Consider the following 21,298-nt stretch of genomic DNA (forward strand, 5'->3'; position numbering starts at 1 on the left):
TTGAGAATCTTTGAGATGTGCTGGAGAAGACTTAACGCAGCGCTCCGACTCTCCACTCATCAATACAAGATCTTGGTGAAAAATGAATGCAACTCTGGACGGGAATAAATGTTGCGATATTATCGAAACGAGGTCACGGTGAATGTCGTAATTTAAGCTAAAGGTGGTCCAATGAAATATTTGAGTTTGTGACTTTTTTTGGACGGGCATTGTGTATTCCTATTGACAAATTGTTTTGTTGTTGTTTTGGGGATGGGTAACAAACCCCGTTATTCAAGATATACTGTTTAAAAATATTATTCACACTAAACTAAACTTTACTTTTTACATAAAGGAATCTTTTTATGATGTTTAGTTGTCAAAAAACCAATTGAGATTTTTTTATACAACGACGCTTTAAACTGCCTCACTCTGAAAATTAGGAATTCTTTCTACAAAGGCGACGATTTACTTTTTTCTCCATTCAATAATTTTCTCATAAGCAAGATAAATAGCTAAATCATCATAGCCAATACATTTCCCCCTCTCTCTCTCTCTCTCTCTCTCTCTCGCTCGTTCTCTCTAAGCCTTAAAAGGTGATATATGTCACTTTTTTAAGCTCAGTTGTGACAGCTGTATCCCCTGCAAGAATATATACATCTAATCCTTTGCAAACAGGGACAGACCTACAGTAAGATGCAGGCGTGTGGCCTGCTATGGGTATCCACCTCAAAATAGATGTTTCAATATGACACGACAGACACTGATGTCAATCTAGCTGGGTCTGCAAACCATTAAAAATGAAAAGATTTTTGCCAAAACCCATTGTATGGGCACAAAACCACAGGACATTTGTCAAAATCTCTTCTTTTGTGGTCCACAGATAAAGAAAAAGTCATACAGAGGCTATACTATATACACAGTGTCATGGTGAAATACAAATTGGACCCAAATTTATAATGACAACTCCGACAGAAGATTTATACGCTGTCCTTTTGGTTGACTGGCCGTATCTTATATCGCTCACTAGCATTTTATAATAAGATTTAGATAATAATTTCAGATTACAGCAATCTAAAATCTTGCTGGCAGCATGTTACTGTTACAATAAATGTCAATGCCATTACAATTCTCGTATCCTAAAATATAAGTGCAGTCATTTAAGAGACCTGCCGACTTCATTGTCTACCCACGGACAGCGTGACAACACAGGTAAGTTTTGGACAGGTTTAATACATCGCTCCGGAACTTCTAGCCTATTAGTAAGTTGAGATCTCTATTTAACTAGACTGGCTGTGGCGTCAGCAGGACACACTGAACAATAATGGCAGGCGACATGCATGACCTTTCCCATTAAAACAGCCCGGCTCTTTAATATCGGCTGCCTCCACATCTCATTAGCCAGCTCAGCACCTTGCACAGCATCACTGCTCTGTGACTGAACCCACCAACTTCAACAGCCACTCATTAATTAATTTCTGCCCATTATTCGGCTTTTCTTTCGGCGACGCGTGTGCGAGCACAATATTGTGATCTGTCAGCAATTGTACAGGTTCTTGTGACACACCGGAAGTTAATGAGGGATTTTTTTTGGCGTTCTGCATTTAATTGTTAAGTTCAGTTGTAGAGAGGACAGGAAGCGAAGTTGGAGAGAGAAGGGGGCGGGTTCGGGAAAGGACCACGAGACGGGAATCTAACTTGGGTTGCCAGATGCGCAACCGTGCCACATGTCGGAGCATTGCCCACTATCGGCTCCGACGAGGGAAAATATTAATATATATATGCAAACCCATGAATGCGCTTCAATACATAAAGATGTAGAATATTGCAGGAAATGTTAATCAAATGACAACACCATCCTGATTTTCAGGGGTCATGTCACATAAACATGACATCACAGAACCAAAGGCATCAGTGCATTTTATCATTATTATTATTAGACAAACAAGTGCAATTTGTCTTTTACTAACTTTGAACAAACTGTATGCTGTTGTGTTTTAACCCTTCATTTAAAATACAATCTTCACATGTGATACAGGAAAACTGACATATAACAGAACACAAATGCTGGTGATTTACGATTATAGATTGGGTTGCCTGATCCTTTAAAAACACCCCTTTTCAAAAAATGGCTAGCGTTTTCGTTTCTTAGTTATAGTTATCACTTTGTTGTCTTTATAATAATAACAGCAACAATAATAATATCTATCACCCAATTTCTTCATTTCCTTATGGTGACTATGTAGACCAGTATTTTGTTTTAACATCAGACATGCTAAGACTTATTTTGATATAGTCCAAATCCTACATCCAAAGTTAACAAAATCATTTGATCCTTCATCTTCTTTAAAATCTTATTTATGCAATGCGGAGGGATCTTCAAATGTTTTTTTTTTAAAAAGAGACAATGTACATTGAGGCTAGTTTTCATTTGTAGTTTCTTTGCCAGATGTAATTGGGTGAGAAACTTAAAGAATCAGTCCTGTTGGACTAGTAAAAACGGGACAATCCCAATAAAGTGTGTAAAACTACGAATGAAATAACATAGCGTGGCATTTTACATTTTTGGGGGCTGTTCCAACTATAAAATGAAAAAGATTGTTTGCTTTGAAATGTTCTTTGGGCAGCCGGGTCTTCCCCAGCGCCATGAAATCCATCATTCCGCTTCCCTCAGTCTTCAGTCCCACAAGGTCACTACACCGATACATGCATTTTGATGCCGGCTGTCACCTTCGATGCAATCACAACCTCCACGCAGCAGCACAAGGCTCACAGGTTTCAAGGAAATTATATTTATGAGCAGCAGACAGCGATCGCTTTTCCGTTGGGTACTCCAGACACTTAGAACAAAGCCACCAACACGCAGACAGGCCTACTCACGGCACTGATCGTTGTTTGTTCGAGCTTCTGAGCTGTTGTGTTCTGGGTATTGAGGAAAGACGTCCCCGTATGACCCAAGAAATGATGAAGGAGTTCGGTGGAAGAAAAAAATGGGACAACAGGCGACTCTTCCAGCTGGGTAACAGTGTATGCATGCGTTTTGTCGTAAACGAAAAGGTCAAATTAAAAATAGATATACGGCTGCTATTGAAAAATGACTAAAATTAATGGGTATTTTAGCCAACTTTGTGAGAATTCAGAATGCAAATTTCAATTTTAGAAGTTGTAATATAGTATGCTAATGAGTATTTGTTAATATACAAAACGGATTTCAACGTGGTACAATTCGGTCCGGTGTTTATATACGTGCTGTGATTCGATGCAAATTATTTCATGTATATGTATGTATAGTTAACTATTAAAGCCTTGATGAGCCATCATCGGCGCGTCTTTAATTACCTGCAATTTACAACATGTCTCACGAAATAAACCCAATTGGGGGGTTTTAATCCCCCCTCACACACACACACAAACAAATTTACATCTATGCATGTCTTAATATAAATAGAGATGACTGCATGATTACCTGAATGTGTTATGCAATCAGCAGCAGTGACCCAACTGAGAGGTTAGGCTTGCCTGGATTATTTAATGGTGTAAATGAGCGCTAAACGGTGTATCTTGAAAACACAGACTGGCTCTGTAGCCCAGGGTGTAGCTGTTGCATTTAAATATCCAAGCACACCTCCTACCAAGCACAGGGGCAGTCATGAGGACGGAAAACGTCTTGGTTACGTATGTAACCTCAGTTCCCTGATGGAGGGAACGAGACGTTGTGTCGAGAACGACAGATGGGGTTCGCCCTTGAGAACCAATCAACTCTGACTACTATAGAAAAGGCCAATGAAATTTGGCGAATGCAATTTGCATGCCGGGCTCCGCCCCCGGAAATCCGGTATAAAAGGAGGCCGGCGTGCAGCATTCACTTACCTTTGTTCTGAAGAGCCTGAGACCTCTCAAACTGCAGCAGAATACGATACGTGTTCGTGGCATAAGGGACACAACGTCTCGTTCCCTCCATCAGGGAACTGAGGTTACATACGTAACCAAGACGTTCCCTTTCTGTCGGTCTCTCGACGTTGTGTCGAGAACGACAGATGGGGTTGCCTATGGAAAACGCCACAACGCTGTATCGCGTCACAATCTCTAGCGAAGCGACGGTAACAAGCCTGGGCGTGTCATCTCGAAGCTTTCGTGAGACTGTAACCTTCCAGTGTGGTGGTCGGGGGGTTCCAGAGCTTTCTTGGAGAAAGATGGGTACAGCCCTGACCGGTAACTTTCACGGACGGGGCCTTAGCTCTCTATAGGCGAGAGGCCGTCCAGATCAGTTTACACCGGGTAAGCGCGACTCTTAATCAGAGAAGCGCTACAGAGGCCACCTCCTACCCGTGGGGAGGAATATGGTGGATATAGGTATGGTCTCGTCCTTGGAGGAGAACGCATGGAACGTGCGGACTGAGTAGTTAACCGCGAGGTGGAGGCCCACCTGGAGAAGCTCATGGGTTACCAGGAGTGGGAACCATTCTCATGAGGATACATCAGACGGAACAGCCCACGGAGGGGGTGTTACAGACGTCCGGTAGCACTAGGTCCGGTTAGAGCTATCTGTGATAGCTCACATGGTATCCCGGCCTAAGGGGGAAGGCTGCTCTGCCCAGCCAGCCCCCAGGGGGTGCTTGTTTGGTGATGGATGGAATGCCTATTCTTAACCAGTGTCTGGGTAAGAAGGGAGGCTGGTGAGGTACCAGTTTCTTAGCGATGTGTTCGGGTAAGAAGAAAAGGTAAATAGCACACTGACCCAACCTGTTAGAGGGTGGAAAGGTGCTTTCGCAGGCATACGCCCCCCCGGATGCCAGTCCTACATGTCGCCACGCAGGACGTGGGCTGACACCGGGTTTACGCGAAGGTTGTTAACCCTTGCGAAGGTGTTTGGGCATAGCCCAACCCGCAGCTCTACAGATGTCTGCTAGAGAGGCGCTTCTGCCAGTGTCCAGGAGGTGGCTAAACTCCGTGTGGAGTGAGCCCTCACTGCCAATGGGCATGGGAGATTCTGAGATCGGGATGCCGTCGTAACGGCGTCCACGACCCAGTGCGCCAGCCTCTGTTTGGAGACAGCCTTCCCCTTCTGCTGTCCTCCAACAGACACGGAGCTGGTCAGAGCTTCAGAGCTCTGCGTGCGGTCCAGTACGTACTGGACACAACACTAATCGGGTTGGGTCTTCCTCCCCTATGGGGAGCGCCTGCAAGTTCACCACTTGGCCCCGGAGGGAGTAATGGGAACTTCTTGGGCACGCATCCGGGCCTGGGTCTCAAGATAACGTGAGAGTTTCCAGGGCCGAGTTTAAGGCAATCCAGGGACACGGAGGATGCTCGGTGGTCCCCTACCCTCTTGAAGGAAGTGAGCGCCGTCAGGAGGGCCGTCTTACTCTATGAGGAAGATCGGAACCTCCGAGGGGCTCTTTGGGGGGCCCTGAGGCTCCCCAGGACCACTTAGGGTCCCAAGAGGGTATGGAGCGGAGATGAGGCGGATTCCGCCCTCTCGCTGCTTAGGAACCTGGTGACCAGGTCGTGTTGCCCTAGAAACTTTCCACCGACTGAGTCGTGATGAGTGGCAATAGCGACTACATACACTTTCAGTGTGGAAGGGAGATGTTAGTCTCCAGTCTCGTGAGGAGGGGAACACAATCCTGATCAAGCACCTCAGTGGGTCTTTCTCGTTGAGAGAGACACCAGGACGAGAAGAGGCACCGTCTAGAGGCGTGTAACCGCCTAGTAGATTGGGCCCTAGCCTGGGTGATGGTCTCAGCCGTATAGGGGGAGTAGCCATCTTAGGATCTTCTCGTCCCGTCTAGAGACCAGACATGGGTGTTCCAGAGGTCTGATCTGGGATGCCAGAACGTGTCCTTCCCCTGAGAGAGCAGGTCCTCTGTCAGGGGAATGGTTCAGGGGGAGTCGCTGTCCAGAGCATCGGCTCTGAGGCCAAGTGCGGTTAGACCGGTGTGGTGTAACCAATAACACTTGGTGCTCCTGCTCCCTGACCTTGCACAGAGTCTGTACAAGAAGGCTCCTGGGGGGGGGAAGGTGTGCTTCCGCCCATCCCGCGGCCAGCTGTGCGCAAGGATATCCGTGCCGAGGGCAGGGACTATCAAGCGGGCAAATGGTGGTGTTACGGGAGGTGAACAGGTTTTACCTGGGCCTACCCGAACAGCCTCCAAATGAGCTGGACTGCACGGGGGTGGAGTCGCCGCTCTCCACGAGGCATAAACTGGCGAGAAAGCACGTCGGCTGTCTAGTTCAGTTTGCCCGGGGTGTGTGGCCTGCAGGGAACGAGTCACCTGTTGACTCCACCGGAGGAGGCGTCGAGCAAGTTGTGTTTAGCTGCTGTGTGCGAACGCCACCCTGACGATCTGTATTCGCTACAGCTATAGTGCTGTCCTCGGAACAGCACGTGCATGTCTCGCACGAGAGGCCGTAGCCTGCTCAGTGCAAGTAGCATAGCCCACAACTCTTGGCAATTGATATGCCAGCGCAGGCGGGGGTTCGTCCAACACCCCACCTGCGTGCCCGTTGCACACTACACCGCACCCCTGCAGGGAGACTTCAGTCGTCACCACGACCTGCCTCATAACCTGCTCAAAGGGACCTGAGTCCGTCGAAAAAGTCATAAAGACTAGGGGTTATGGTGCGTCGGCAGCAGGGCGGCATCACCATGCGCCTGCTGCCGGTGTGCCACGCTCTCCTCGGAACTCGACTCTGAAACCAGTGTTGGAGCGGTGTCATGTGCATCAACTCGAGGGGTATTAACCCGCGAGGACGCCATGTGTCCCAGGAGCCTCTGAATTGTTTCAGGGGGACCGCTGTCTGCCTAAAATGTTCATTTCAGACAGTTCAACACTGGTTGGGCACAACTGCGGACAGGTGTGCCGACATGGTGACAGAGCTGAGTTCCATACCGAGAAAGAGGATGCTCTGCACTGGGGAGAGCTTGCCCCTCTCTTGGTTGACCTGGAGTCCCAATCGACCTAGGTGCCGGAGCACCAGGTCCCTTTGTGTACATAACAGATCTCGCGAGTGTGCCAAGATAGGCCAGTCGCTGAGATAGTTTAGTACCTGCTCGCCTTCCTCCTCTCAGGGAGAAAGGGCGGTCAGGGACAGACCGAAAGGTAGGACTCTGTACTGATATGCCCGCCTCTCGCACGCGAACCGTGGGAACGGCCGGTGTCGAGGAGGATCGAGACATGAAAGTAAGCGTCCTTCAGGTCGATTGCCACGAACCAATCCTGACACCTCATAGATGTCAGGACGCGCCTCTGTGTGAGCACCCTGAATGGCAGCTTGTGAAGGTGCTCTGTTCAGGGTACGCAGCCTTTGGGGGCAACCCGCCGTCTTTCTTGGGAACGATGAAGTGCGGGTGGTGACCCACTGAACATCTTGGTTTTGAGGGACGAACTCGATGCCTGTTTTGCCAGAAGGGTGGTGACCTCTACCCGAAGTACGGAGGCGTCCCTGCCTCTGACAGAGGGAGAGATGATGCCCCGAAACTTGGGTGAGTCTCTGGCGAACTGGATCGAGTAACCAAGACGGACCGCCCTCATTAGCCAGCGAGACAGTGTGGGCAGCTCTCGAGCTCCCAGGGACTGTGACAGGGTGACCAAGGGGACGGTCTGCTTCATCATTCCCACGGGGGGTGGTTCGTCGGCTGGCGGAGCTAACCATGTCGCGGGGAGTCCCCGGAGGGAAGGTTTTTGCTCCGCCTGCTTACCTGCCTGGCGGGACAACGGCACGCACTGTCGGTTTGAGAGTGGTGACGGCTGTCATATGTGTACGACCTCACGCCTCGCCAGGGTGTGAGGTCGGTTCGCCGAGCACAGTCCAGTGGAGTGTGCGATCGGCTGCAAGTAAACCCGGGGAGAACAGAAAACTCAGTGAGTAAGTGGGCGCCAAGCCCTAACAAGGGCCCGGCTTTGGTGACGAGGCAGGAGTCGTCCCGTACCGACCGATCAGAGCCGTGGCTGTGAAGGTTCGGGCCCGATGTTGTTCTCCCTGGGGTCTTCCCGTCAGTGTCCCTTCTCGCGAGGAGGTTGCTGACGGGGTGGAGGTTTCCCCCTCGACCTCTGCTTCCGGGGTGCCGCCTGTGGGGGCACAGGAACCGGAGCCGATGTCGAAAGGGTCCTGGGTTGCAGGGAAGCAGACGTCACGTGAGATCTCGGAGGCCTGTAGGCGGCCGAGTCGCGGCGTGAAAAAAATGTGGTTAATTGCCACTGTCTGCTTCGCCGTCAAAAAACTGCTGAGCGCAGTCCTCGACGGTGTTACCAACAACCCACCCTGCGAGATGAGTGCATCAAGAAAGCGGACTTCCTTGCTGTCACTCTTCTGCACAAGGTATAGCCGGGGGTGTCTCTCCTGGACCACTACCGTGGACATCGTCCGACCCAGGGCCCGTGCCGCCGCCTTAGTCGCCCGTAGAGCGCTGTCAGCGGTGGCACGGAGATCCTGCATTATACCCGGGTCGGCCTTACCCTCGTGGAGCCCTCTCAACGCCCTGGCCTGGCGGACCTGCAGGATGGCCAAGGCATAGAGAGAGGAGGCAGCCTGGCCCGCAACATCGCAAGCTTTCGACACCAGTGATGCCGAAGTCTTACGTGCTTTGGACGGTAGGAGTGGTCGATCCCCCCCCAGGTGGTAGCCGTCCGCGGCACAGGTGCACCGCAGGCGGACGTTCCACCCGGGGGATCTCGACGCAGTCCTTGGCTGCCTCACCATCGAGGGAAGTAAGGGAGCCGGAGCTGGTTTCACTGGAACGGTCCGTGAGTGGAGCGTTCCAAGTTTTACACAGCTCCTCATGCACCTCCGGGAAAAACATGGCACCCGGGGTGGGCGCGGTTTGCACCGCGCACCGACCTCGGGAACCACGTATCCCCGGGTTAGCACGGATGACATCACTTCTGCTTCCTCCTGAACTCGACCGCTGGGGGTGGAGTTTGGATTCGGCAGAGTCGGATGCCAGTCTCCCTCCGATGCTGCGAGCGACAACTCATCTACGTCACACATCGTTTCCGAGTGTGTGCGTGAGGATCCGGACGGTATGCCACCGCCGGTTGGGGAACGTTCAGAAGAGCGAATCGGGGTGCGATCGGCCCGTGAGCACTTGGCTGGCGGGTTTACGTTCGCAGAGTTCCCCGTATCACTAACGCCGCTAACGTGGGTGGTCATCGGGGCCGTAGCCACAGATGTCACAGCCCGGGTAGCAGACGAAATGGTGGCTGGTTCCCGTAGGAAGACAGCCACCCGTGACCGCAACTTCTGAATGACAATCTGCCCGCAGTGCAGGCAGATGTGTCAACGAACGCTGCTTCAGTGTGCTGGACGCCCAGACACCTAATGCAGCGATCGTGTCCATCCCCCTCCTCGATGAGGGTGCCGCACCCAAGAGAACAGCGGGACATGCCGCGCTGGAGAATGCTCAGTCAGTCCTGAAAAGGACTTTTAGAAAAAATCTCTAACACCTCCGGAACCGCCGAGACGCCCAGGGGAAGGTCGCTGCAGGAAGGGACGATCCGCTGTAACACGTCGTAGCACCAGCGTGTAGTTGTAGAGGATTGAATCCTGAGTTGTACTCATGAGCGATGGCTCTGAAGAACAAAAGGTAAGTGAATGCTGCACGCCGGCCTCCTTTTATACCGGATTTCCGGGGGCGGAGCCCGGCATGCAAATTGCATTCGCCAAATTTCATTGGCCTTTTCTATAGTAGTCAGAGTTGATTGGTTCTCAAGGGCGAACCCCATCTGTCGTTCTCGACACAACGTCGAGAGACCGACAGAAAGGGAACAATAATTAAACAACTGTCTACTGTTTCGACAGTCTGCGGATTGATAAATGGCTCGTGTTTATAGTTCTTAAAGGGGTGCTGCAATGATGTGTCATGCATTCTGACTTCTTCACAATGTTAAACGTGCTGTCTTCTCACGCTTAACATGGTCAATTTGTCAAAAAACGAGCTGGGCGCACTAAGTAGTATTTCTGTGCTCAAAACACTCCCCCAGTGATCGTACGGTTTCTGAAAGTTTTTTTCCAACATATAAAACTATTTTGAAACAATTTTTCTTAGTCCCTTATTGGACAATTCTACCGGAAAAGCATGCTGCCCACGAGACAGCATGGAGAACAGGAGGAGCATGCGCAGACGTCACTTTTACTTGTGTGCAGGAGAGAGAGAGCATATATTCGCAAAGTTCAGGTGTTTGTTTGTTCATTGCATTTGGGTGATGAATGTTTTATAAACGGTGAATATAACGCTGGATTCGGTGATCGTTTGAAACTGATATATGGAGCCATCTCAGCGCTAAAGGATGCTGGACATGAACCGCATGCGGTGAGTGAAACTGATGTCTGTGTTTTGTTGACAATGTGCTTTAGTTCAGCCTACACCTCCCCCCCCGCACGCGGCGTATCATTTCGGAAATAATCGTACAGCTGTATCTATCTTTTATAAATGTGATCAAGCTCAATACTCTTTGAAGATACGATGTATGCAATACTACTTTATAGGTACTCAAGATTAATATGAGATTGGCAGAAACCCTGTGTGTCAGCGCCGCTTTAAAGAAATGGATGAGAAAAAAATAAACTGTCATTATGCATCTTCAAAAATTCATTGGTGAATGTTGACAACTGCAAAAAAGATTTGACCAATAAGAAAGAAAAATGACAGATGAAATCCCTCTTTTAAATTTATCCAAAAATAAATCATATTTGATCATTTACTCTTCCTGATGTCATTTCAAATGTGTATGACTTACTTTCGTTCACAAAACACAAAAGAAGATATTTTGGTAACCACATAAAATTGTTGCAGATTGATTTCCAATGTCTTGACACAAAACTCCTAGCACATTCAAAAAATATTTTTTTGTTAGACTGAAAATATGAGTCAAATACATGTTTTGAGAAGAATATGGGTGAAAATTGACGGTATAATTTCTTCTTCATTATTTATCCGAATTATGTTATTTTATTTTTCATTATTTTTGGGTGAACTATCTCTTTAATATCTTTAATACAATAGCAGTCAAAAGTGACCCAGAACGGTTTGCTTTCCTACATTCTTGCGTTCAACAGAACAAAGAAATTTTTTAAGCAATTTTTCTATGGTCTGTATTCAAAGAAATGAATACAGATTTGGAACAACTTGAAAGTGAGTAAATGTAACAGAATTTTCATTTTGGGGTAAACTGTTCTTTTAAACAATTATCAAGAGATGTCTCCACAATCTTGCAAAGTCAGGTTAGATTTGCCACAAAAATCTCCACAACTGAAAGCAGGATGCTTCCTATCCAAACACAACAACACAATACATGCTCCTTTTTTTTTTACCAGGGAGCTGTTTACAATCGATAAAAGAAATGGAAAACTTTCATTTTTCAAGTCAAAACCAATAACAATCAATTTGTCAGTTCCACCTTCCAAACCGAGCCCAATGACAGAGGATCAGCAGCAACCCATTTTAATTTGTCTGGTAAGAAGTGTGTCTAATATAGCTAATATATTCCACAAAGTCTTCCCGTCCTGTGCTCTAAGACAGTAATTACATTTCCACACCGCGAAATGAAGCCATTGGCAATGGCCTGAGGCACATTTAGCATATGATCTGTCGCTGCGCGCAATGCCTAACAATATTTCAAACCCCATAACCCATTTCCATCAAAACCACCCTATGTGGAACTCACACATCCCGAATCGCTTTGACGGAACCCTACAGATTCCTTAAAGAACATCCATCTACTCTAAAAGAAAATTATTCAGGAAATTTCGGGTCTTAGTGGTGCCACTGTGTTCTCCAAACAGCCCTAAACGTCCGCTAATAAATCAAAAACGTGGACGTGTAATTCAATGTTACATTAAGATTAGACGTACATGTGAGAAGGGTGCGAGGTTCACAAGGTAGTGGACAACATGGTGAAGGTCAGGTAAAAGAGAGCAGGTGTTGGTTCAAAATAAAGAACTTGAGCCTTATAGGATGTGCCAGATATGGGCTTTGACCTTGAAGACCTGCAAATGCTCAGCTGACCTGAACAGATGTGGAACGGCCCACCTCATCAGAAACAGCGGTACTGCATCAGAGCCCCGCACAAATGACAACTCGGATGTTGGAATTGTTCTCCCATAGAGACATTGCATGTGCATCCTTGACCAGGTATACACAATGGAAGAACAAACTGTCATTGTGGTACGATATGCAGAGGCACAACCGTAATCAGGCTAAGTGCCGTCCTAAAATGCTGTTCCAGGCACCCATAAAACACTTGATGGAAAATAAAGACCGATTTCACCACTAAGTATCGATCGTAAATTATTGTAACATTTGCAGGCAGTCAGCACAATGATATTAACCACTATAACAATTAAAAGTGTGTGTGGTTGTTGGCACATCTTGTATAGCGCTTGTCATTGTGACTACCTGTGGATTAGATTACTCGCGATCATGTTACAACTACGGTTACATGGAATCATAGTGAAGTCATGATAACAGCAAACAAAAACAGTCGGATAGGCATACGTATACCTTGAATGTGTGAGGGTGAACAACGAAACATAAAACCTAGATTTCAACTTAGTTAAATATTTATGGTTGCACCAGCATCAAAATGCACTCATCCTAAAAGCTTTGCTTGTAACAGAATGTTCTAAGGAGACTTTTGGATTACAGGAGTGCATGTAAACAAGACGGTTAATATATTTTACAGTACTTTTACAAAACTGTACTATGGTGACACTATGGTAAAATAAAGGTTCAATAGGAGTTTAGCCACATTTACACTTTTTTTTAGAGTAAAAGTAAACTCAAAACTATGGAATAGTGTAAAAACATGTTTACATTTTTTTAAGAAATTGTATATTTGTAAATTGCAAGTTAAGTTATTTTATAGTTTCACTTAGTAAATTTTTATTCTAAAATATAGAAAATAGAATAAAGAAAGAATAATGACAAGAGATGCACCGATATATCGCCCAATAATCGGTATGGGTCTATATAGGCAATTTTCACACTATCGGCTATCGATCAATAATTTAAAAACAGCCATTGATCAGGGTCGATATATCTTCTCAATCAAAAGAGGAAAGGAAAATATATAGAAATATATTATAGAAAATGTTGAGAAACATCACCAGTTGGATGTTCAATATTAATAGTCATTATGAATCAATAACATTCAGAAAGTTGAGAAAATTTATTGAATATTCAGAACTTATTTAAAGGTCCAGTGTATGAAATTAAGCGGCATCTAGCGATGAGGTTGATACTATGGTAATACAACGGTTCAAAAAACGTTCAGGATCATTTACACATTATTATTTTCCATATGTTTAACTAATAGTAAACGCTGAACTCAAAACTATGGAAATACACAAATGTAAAAAATAAGATATTATAATGCAACAGTTTTGATTATTTTTAACAACAAGATGTGTTATTACTTTATTTCAATGATTTTATTATTATTCCAAAATATAGAAATAAAGAATTAATAATGACTTAAGATGCACCAATATATCGGCCAATAATGGGTATCGGTCGATAAAAGCAATTTTATCGGCCAGTTGTTTAAAAACAGCTGATGATCAGTGCTAAAATATATCCTGTCGATCATAAAAGGTCAGGAAAATGCAATGAATTTGTGCTCTGTATATAAAAATGTTGAGCAACATGACCTGTTTGATGTACAAAATTAAAAGTCATTATATGATTTAATAATATTTAGATAGTTAAGAAATACTAATTTAATCTTCAAAATGTTAGCTCATGTGAGTTATATAGGCACCATACAATTGGAATCAGCAGAATAATCGGCTAACTGTATCAGTAGAGACATTTAGTATCGGTATACATCTCTTATAATGACCCACATTTCACATGTAGTATAAATGTAAGTAGAATGGCTGTGAACCATTCACCTGAACAATTTAAGTACTTCTCCTATTTTGTTCCCTTGAATTCCCTTGCACACACACAGACAAAGCTATAGCAGAAAAGCTTTTATTCACAGTTATTTCCACTGCTCTTCCTCATTTCGTTCTGCTGAAGCGCATAAGCGCCTTTGTCTGTATTCCCGCAGGATCACATCTTCTAGAATTTACAGCAGTCAGATTTAAAAACGCTTCTCCTCTGGCAACCGAGGGTTTATCAGGCAGCTGATACAAAAGCATTATGGGTATCCATTTTTCCAGACGATAAAACTAGGAGCTGCTTATTATTAGACCATAAACTACACAGAACTGCATTGGGAAATACATTCTAACAGGTAAAGGCTGAAAATAGTATGTGTTTATTGTAACTTTAAATATAAGGTAACTTCTGCAAATATCTGGATATGAATGCTTCAGTAGTGCTCTGATGGCCACCGTGGTGGTTAGTTTGATGGTTTAAATAAAAACGTCATATGCAATGACAGGCAAGAGAATTGGTGGGCAGTCAATCATAAGATCTAATTAATGAAACAGATTACACAACTTCAATGTAATAATCTTCCAAACACGACCGTACTCAAAGCTAAACATTAAAACATACATTAAAGTCTGTCAGGTGTGTAGTTTGAGGAAAAGCAGCTAATATTTACATTTTGAGCCCAATAAAGACTTTCAAAGTCTGTATTTGTTTTGAAGAGAAAAATAGTACTTAACTGAGCTCTAAATTATGTTTCTTCTGAAGTTAAATAAATAGAATTAAGACATTGATTGATTTCTTAAATAAGGCTGTGTTCACATTTGACTTCTTTTTTGACAAGAAAAAGTTGACAATGGTACTTTTCTAGTAAAAAAAACTTGCAGCGTTGTGTTTACAAATAGCAGCTGGCAATTACTTTTGAGGCAGCGTTTGTGCATGAAGGCAGCTCAGCAAAACAGATTCAGACAGGCTTCATAGTCAGCGTAACGGACGTCTATTTGAATAATAGAAAGAAAGCGTCTATGCAGTAACCAATCACATATTTTAAAACTACTATACACATTTCTCGCTAGAAATGTAATGAAAAGATATTGAAAGCGAAAATTAAACTCACATTTATACAAAAATATGCTCCAACCGGCGTTTCGGCCTCCATTTAATTTTTTGAGCTTGATCCTTCTCGACCAATAACCTACCTCGCATTTTCTTATGGAAACGACAGGTCTCGCTGCTCGGTTGTCATTGGTTATCTGTGAAATGGTGCTTGACGTAGTGTGTTTAAAAAGGATTCAGGACTTTTTTGAAAACACGGTTCACCCCATAGTAGTAATAGGATTTTAATGTAAAACAGACGCTAACAGCTTCAAATCTGAACATAGCCTTAAATTCACAAAGGAGCAGCTCGAACAGACAGTTCAGGCAAAACTAAAATTAATTTCTTCATCTACTCATCTTCATGGTATTCCAAACCTGTTTGACTTTCTTTCTTCTACAGAACACAAAAGAAGATAGTTTGGAGAACCTCGGTACAAAACATTGGCATCTATTGAATTGACACAAAACCACTAAAACATTTCTCAGAATATCTTCTTTTATGTTTCAAAGAAGGAAGACTCATATAAATGTTGGATGACTTGAGGGTGAATGAAAACAGAATTAAAAAAACTGTCCCTTTAAGTCAATGCTGAAACCGCTTCTGAGATTATTAGAGTCCATGGAGAAAAATCTGCAAAACAGTGAAATGTAAGTAAAAGAATTTATTCTCACTGCTGCCTCAGAGAAACAACTGAGATCTTATTGTTGACCTTACCTCAGCCATTAATGTGATTTGTGCACCTTGGTTGAAAAGCATCACCTAATAAAATAAATTCAAATCGGACAGATTCAGCAAACAAAACCTCCAGAGCGGTATAAACATACACTTAATGCATTTTGTGTATTGCTCTGGGCTTTCATGGGTCAAAAGGGCAACTGTGAAGGTTCTATATTCTCTTACTTGCTGCATACCTATTGTTGCTAGGAGACATTCCTGCTAATGTTTACAGCTCACCTCAGTCAGATGGGAATCTGGTAAATAATGTGCACAACAGCACATGTATCATCACTGTAACCTTTTCTGTTCGAAAATCTCACGACTACAGAAAAGGCATGCAGCATGGGAAACTAAAGGTTAATTTAATTCCAAAGGAAGGAGAGATATCTGAAAAATGTCCTGCAGCGGAGACATACTCCCTCCTCTCTTGAGTGGCACTTGTGCTTATTGGTTTTTGTTAAACTGGGAATGATTTATAACATATTGAAGAGCCATTAAATCTATCTGCCTTTTTAGATCTGGATATTCACATGGCAAATATCAATCAGAGAGTTCTTTTCTCTTAGATCACGGTTTTCTGTGAAAGACTGTTAAAGCTTCAGTATTCAATCGCAAAGCCAAAATGATTCGGTTTCTTGTTACGCTGGCCTTTGTCTTGCTTGTACATCTAGAAATATTTATTGTCCGCTTTGTGAAACAACTGTATTTACAAGCGTGACTTCAATCTTGTCCAATTCAAAATCTACACTAACCTCAAAGCCCATAACATCCATGAACCGTGATTTACTTTGTTCCTTGTCTGCAGGTGGTACTGTATTAGTGGCTGAATGTTGTTATTCAAGGGAGCATTTGATTGGATAAAAATCTGTGCTGTGCAGGATGACTCATCTATTTTCCTTTTCCCACATATGGACTAAAAGCAAAACAATTTTGATTTTAATGGGAGTTTTTGAGTGAATGTTTGTTTTAGAAGCAGGATGTAGAACCAGCATTTAATTAGCAGAGTTTATATTCACAAAGTACAAAAACATTCATTTGTATGTGGCAGTTTTACGGCATAAATGCTCTGACGAGACAGACGGTAAATATTTTGATTCATTATGCAAGACGCGTTCCTAAACCATCTGTCTGTTGAAAATTTGAGGTCACGTCGCCAAGCCATAGCAATGCAATATAGAACAGTATTCTGCCAATGCGATTGTTGGCATAAAAAGTGATGCTTTCTGTAAAGAGTCACAGAGAGTTCACTTCTAAGCCCAAACGAAACCCTTCAGAATTGTCGCTTTCGCGCAGTTATGGATGCACACAATCAATTCAACATATTACAGCATTTTAAGCTCAAAAATTCTGTTTTGGCAAATTACCTCCATTTAGCGGAGTAATTAATGTCAGGAGCGCGAGGCTTTCTCCGGCATGCAACTGATTGCAATGAAGGAAAACAACAATTATACCTTTGTGTTTGCTCCATCCAAAGAGATAAAACGAGAGCTGACATTCATACCTGTTTTGAAACAAAGCAGTCACACAGAAGCGTAGAGCCTGGAGTTGAATATTTACGTGAGTATGTAAGTGAGTTTGGAGATAAGCTCAGCCTGTGACCTCAAGAACTACTGCTCCCGTCTGATATTCTCCGACGGCATAATCCATCAACAGGAAATGTTTTCTTTCTTCCATCCATATGCTCTATTATACCCCCAAGGTAACGTTTGAAATTACCTTGAATTCATTCAGGTAAACATGCATTACTGGTTTCGAACGATTTGTTCCAGCACAAGGTATAAAATAAGATAAAATAAGGGATAAGCAGTGAAACAAAGATGAATTTCACAAATGTTCATTTACGATAAAACATGCCCATCTGTACAGTTTATACAACCTGTTCTCACAGGAATTTGTGACTAATTCACATGAATTTGCGTGATGCGAATCGCTCAAAAACGTAGGATTATTAGAAAAAGGCAATACTACGTTAGTGCAGCGAAAGCAAATCGTACTATAATGTAAAATCGTACGAATTAGCCACAATGTAAAATAGTTACAAATTCCCGTGAGATTATGTTGGTTCATGTTTGCACACATAAATTTGTTCATTCCATCAGTTAATTCTTGTCAAAGAAAATGTAGACGATTCGATTAAGATATTAAGCTTTGCGAATTGTTTTGTCATAGATTATAAAACTAAAGAGATGTTAACAATTTGCTATTGCCATGGCCTAAAAAACAAAACTTGTTTGGGTATTTAGCAAGTTATCATATATCATTGCTTTTCTTCAATACCATGGATCCGCATCAGTCTGCGACCTTGTAAACACAACTTTTTCCTTAACTGACAAACTCCTGATAACTCCTGATAACTCTTTGGCCAACCTGAATCCTGGTTGTTTACTTCAGCGCTGTCAATTGTAACGGTCGGATTTTGAATGCAATACACAAATTGTGCGTGGAGAACATCGGAGGCTAATGGCAAAGAGACTATAGCTTTGTTACCATTACATTCTTTTTTACCCCATGATAGAGGCAAACAATTTCCCCAGCTGTGCTTTCTTTGATCACTCTCTATGAACACATCCTCTGAGTACACAACATCCCTTTCAATGCCTCCATTTTGAAAATGTGGGTCTCCGGGCCAAACTGGTGGACCACAGGCATTTATAGCTCAACAGACACAAAAGCAACCGGAGAGAAAACTCTCGTAAAAGCTTTAACCATGGATATTTTATCCGTATTATAGCCGTAGGCGATAAAACTGGCCTGCCTGGTAATTTAGCTGAGCTGGGTGAATTTCGCTCAGTTCCATTCTATTTTTACAGCCATTTGTACAGAAGAAAAGCTAACAAACTTTGACTTCATTTGACTTGTGTCGTATCAGAAAATGTGCACTATAACTGGTCAAATTTAGAAGGTTAATGGACCCACAAAGATGCTTATAGACACGGACGTTTAACAGTTTATATTACTCATAATTCAATGTTAAAATCATGTTATTTCTGACCTTATGGTCTCTTTGTTACATATCTGAGAACGTGTAAGTGTGGATTTCCATTTTGTTTAATGCCCTCCTACATTCCCTAGAAATAAAAAAATAAACTGTGAACAATTTTATACATGTATTGAAGCCATTGAGCTTTTACACAGACACCATTTCTGTGGCTTTATACAAAAATAATACAAAAATTAAAAGGGTTAATACATTGTGTGAAACAGCCCTACAGATGCATTTCCTAACCTTAAGAGCATCCAACAGAGGGCATCTGCGTTGTGTTCAGAATGAACTACCCCTGAGAATAGCTGAAAACATGCAGGATTGGTTAAGGTCAGAGAAACACAAAGGAAAATAAGTCAAAGCAAGCGAGAGAAAGAGAGAGAGAGATGATCTCAAATCAGCGCACCAAACTAAGTGAAGTCTTTCCATCAAATCCAAGACCCAGAATTCTTAAAAAAGATTGACCAAAAAAACAAAAATGTGAATCTTTCCTAAGAAATGAGTTTCAATGCTCTCCTCTTAGTGTCCGAGGTCCATCAAGACTACTCCACAAACTTATGACATCATCCTTCTCAAGTGACTCGCTTATGACATCATTCTGCTCAAAGACCAGCTTCTATTTAACAATACTGAGTAAGATCTGATTAATAGACACCAGGTGGTGACCTCGCCCACTGCGCTTGACTCTCCGGGTTAATGACCAGCGTGAAGCATTAACCCACAAACATCCATTTGGATTAGTGTAGCGGTGCTTGCCAGTTGTCATGTGATCTATCAGGCACGCCTGATTCACCGTGCCAGCTGGTTGGCATGGTGAGACTAAAGGGCCACGCAAAAGGTGTCACAGATATAGTGTGTGAAGTGTACGATTACTCCAACAGTGTTAGAAAACAAAGAGCCCACTGATTTTCTTTTAACAGTAGAACTAAAAGAAACCAGGTCGGCCGGCACGCATTTTGCATTTTAATTGTTACAGTAGTTACTGTAAAAAACCTGTTCTGTTTCAAATCCCCCACAAACTCCAAATGAAAAAATATTTTAATTGGTAACTTCCACTTAAATCTGACTTGGTTTTACTTAAAACTCCTAATTGGCTGTGAGAACCCGCAGGGTGGAGGTAAGATACGTATAAATGGCACCAGGCTAATAACACAAGTCCTATCTTCAAGAGCACCATCATCCCTCCGGTGTGATATAACAGGGCAGCGCTTCCACATATAACCCATTATTTCCATTAATATTACTCTCAGACAGATCTTACGGCTGTATCCTCTGAACACTTGTTGGGTGGAGCCTTGGGTTCCAGAAATCCTGTGTACATATTTTTGTAAAATACTGGAGATTATTGACTAACTGGTTTCAGTGAACCCATCTCAACCCAACCCTCGACTGTAAATCCCTTTAAATAATTGGGCACAAGTATCCAAAGACCTGAAGCTATATAATCATAGCAAGTATCCAATCCATGCACACCCAGGAGCCAGTTACCGTAAACCTTTAAAATGTGTACTTTGATCACTTTAGATGAGTATCTGTTAATGACCAAATATCTTGTCACTTACCAACTGCATGCCACATATAAAGGCCAGCGTACATCTACCACTGCAACAGCCCATCTTGCCCTCCTTAGTGTCCGTGGTTCCACGTGGGTCGCTGTAACTCCACAAAAACGATGCCCAGATACCCGGGCAATAAGGGCACGATGGTTTAAAAGGGTCTTTCTTCACTCCAGAAGAGACAGACGCGATTCAAATACGCCCTTCGCGTAAAAGCGCACCAAACGCGAAATAAACCAACATCCGAGTGCAATGCGTTTGTCAGGAAAGTACCATTCACGATGCCAAGTCGAGCAGATAAAACCAAGATATGAAAACACTTTTTTAAGTTACAGAGTTAGAAGAAAGCAGCGTGCGAATGGACTAAAAAAATAACGGTACGCGCTTTTGTGTATCTCCAAATCCAGCAACGCAAGACATGTCGATTTGATCTTCCGCGGGGTCCGTGTCTGGGAAACAAAGCGACTCAGTGTTGTTTATGCTCGCTCCTCCCTCAAAATAAACAATCTGAATTAACACGTTACAAACAATGTTTTTTCGCTCTCGCTTTACGGCGCGGCGCACTTCTTCCGCGCGCTGTCGTTTACTTCTCCGTTGCTAAATCCGCCTGAATGGTGATACGAGGACAATAATCCAAGTCAGTGAAGCTGAAATGTGTCTTCTCGGGCGATGGGCATCGGTGGTTCACGGGTCTCTGAACTACTAATGGTCCCTTCCAGCGTTAACTTGCACAGTCCGGGTTACAGAGGGGGACAAAGAAACAGCACATCTTGCGCTCCGGCCAGCCCGACCATCTGACGGTCCAGATTGAATGAACCGCACGCGGCGTTGCGCTCGGCGGGGATGCGACTGGGTTGCTTTCTCACGCAGCGCCTGGTGCTGATGCTGTACGGAGCGCAGATGAGGACTTGGACATCCCTCAATGCACAGAATTAGCTCTCTGCTCCCTCTCTCAGTGGGCGTGAGAGTGACACGATACGGAAATAATGGCAATGTTGGGTTGGGGGTCACTCGGCGAAATGCAAATGTATATGAGATTTTTGGACACGTATTTCAGCTCTGAGTTTGAGAGGTTCTTTAATGAA

At 43.8% G+C, this 21,298-nt stretch overlaps 1 protein-coding gene across 2 annotated transcripts in view; it reads right to left on the reverse strand.

The window, feature by feature from the left end:
• The window catches only part of nkain2 (sodium/potassium transporting ATPase interacting 2), a 125,023-nt gene extending 103,901 nt beyond the window's left edge, over positions 1–21,122 (reverse strand). The window contains exon 1 of one of the 2 annotated variants that reach the window (XM_056765035.1): positions 20,220–21,120. In XM_056765035.1, coding sequence (XP_056621013.1) covers positions 20,220–20,273 — 54 coding nt within the window. In that variant the 5' untranslated portion in view covers positions 20,274–21,120. Of the gene's footprint in view, positions 1–20,219 lie in introns of both variants that reach the window. The other variant, XM_056765036.1, reaches the window with a different exon arrangement.
• Between the last annotated feature and the right edge of the window lie 176 nt (positions 21,123–21,298).

The sequence above is a fragment of the Triplophysa dalaica genome, chromosome 13 (genome assembly GCF_015846415.1).
Source record: "Triplophysa dalaica isolate WHDGS20190420 chromosome 13, ASM1584641v1, whole genome shotgun sequence".
NCBI classification, from domain to species: domain Eukaryota; kingdom Metazoa; phylum Chordata; class Actinopteri; order Cypriniformes; family Nemacheilidae; genus Triplophysa; species Triplophysa dalaica.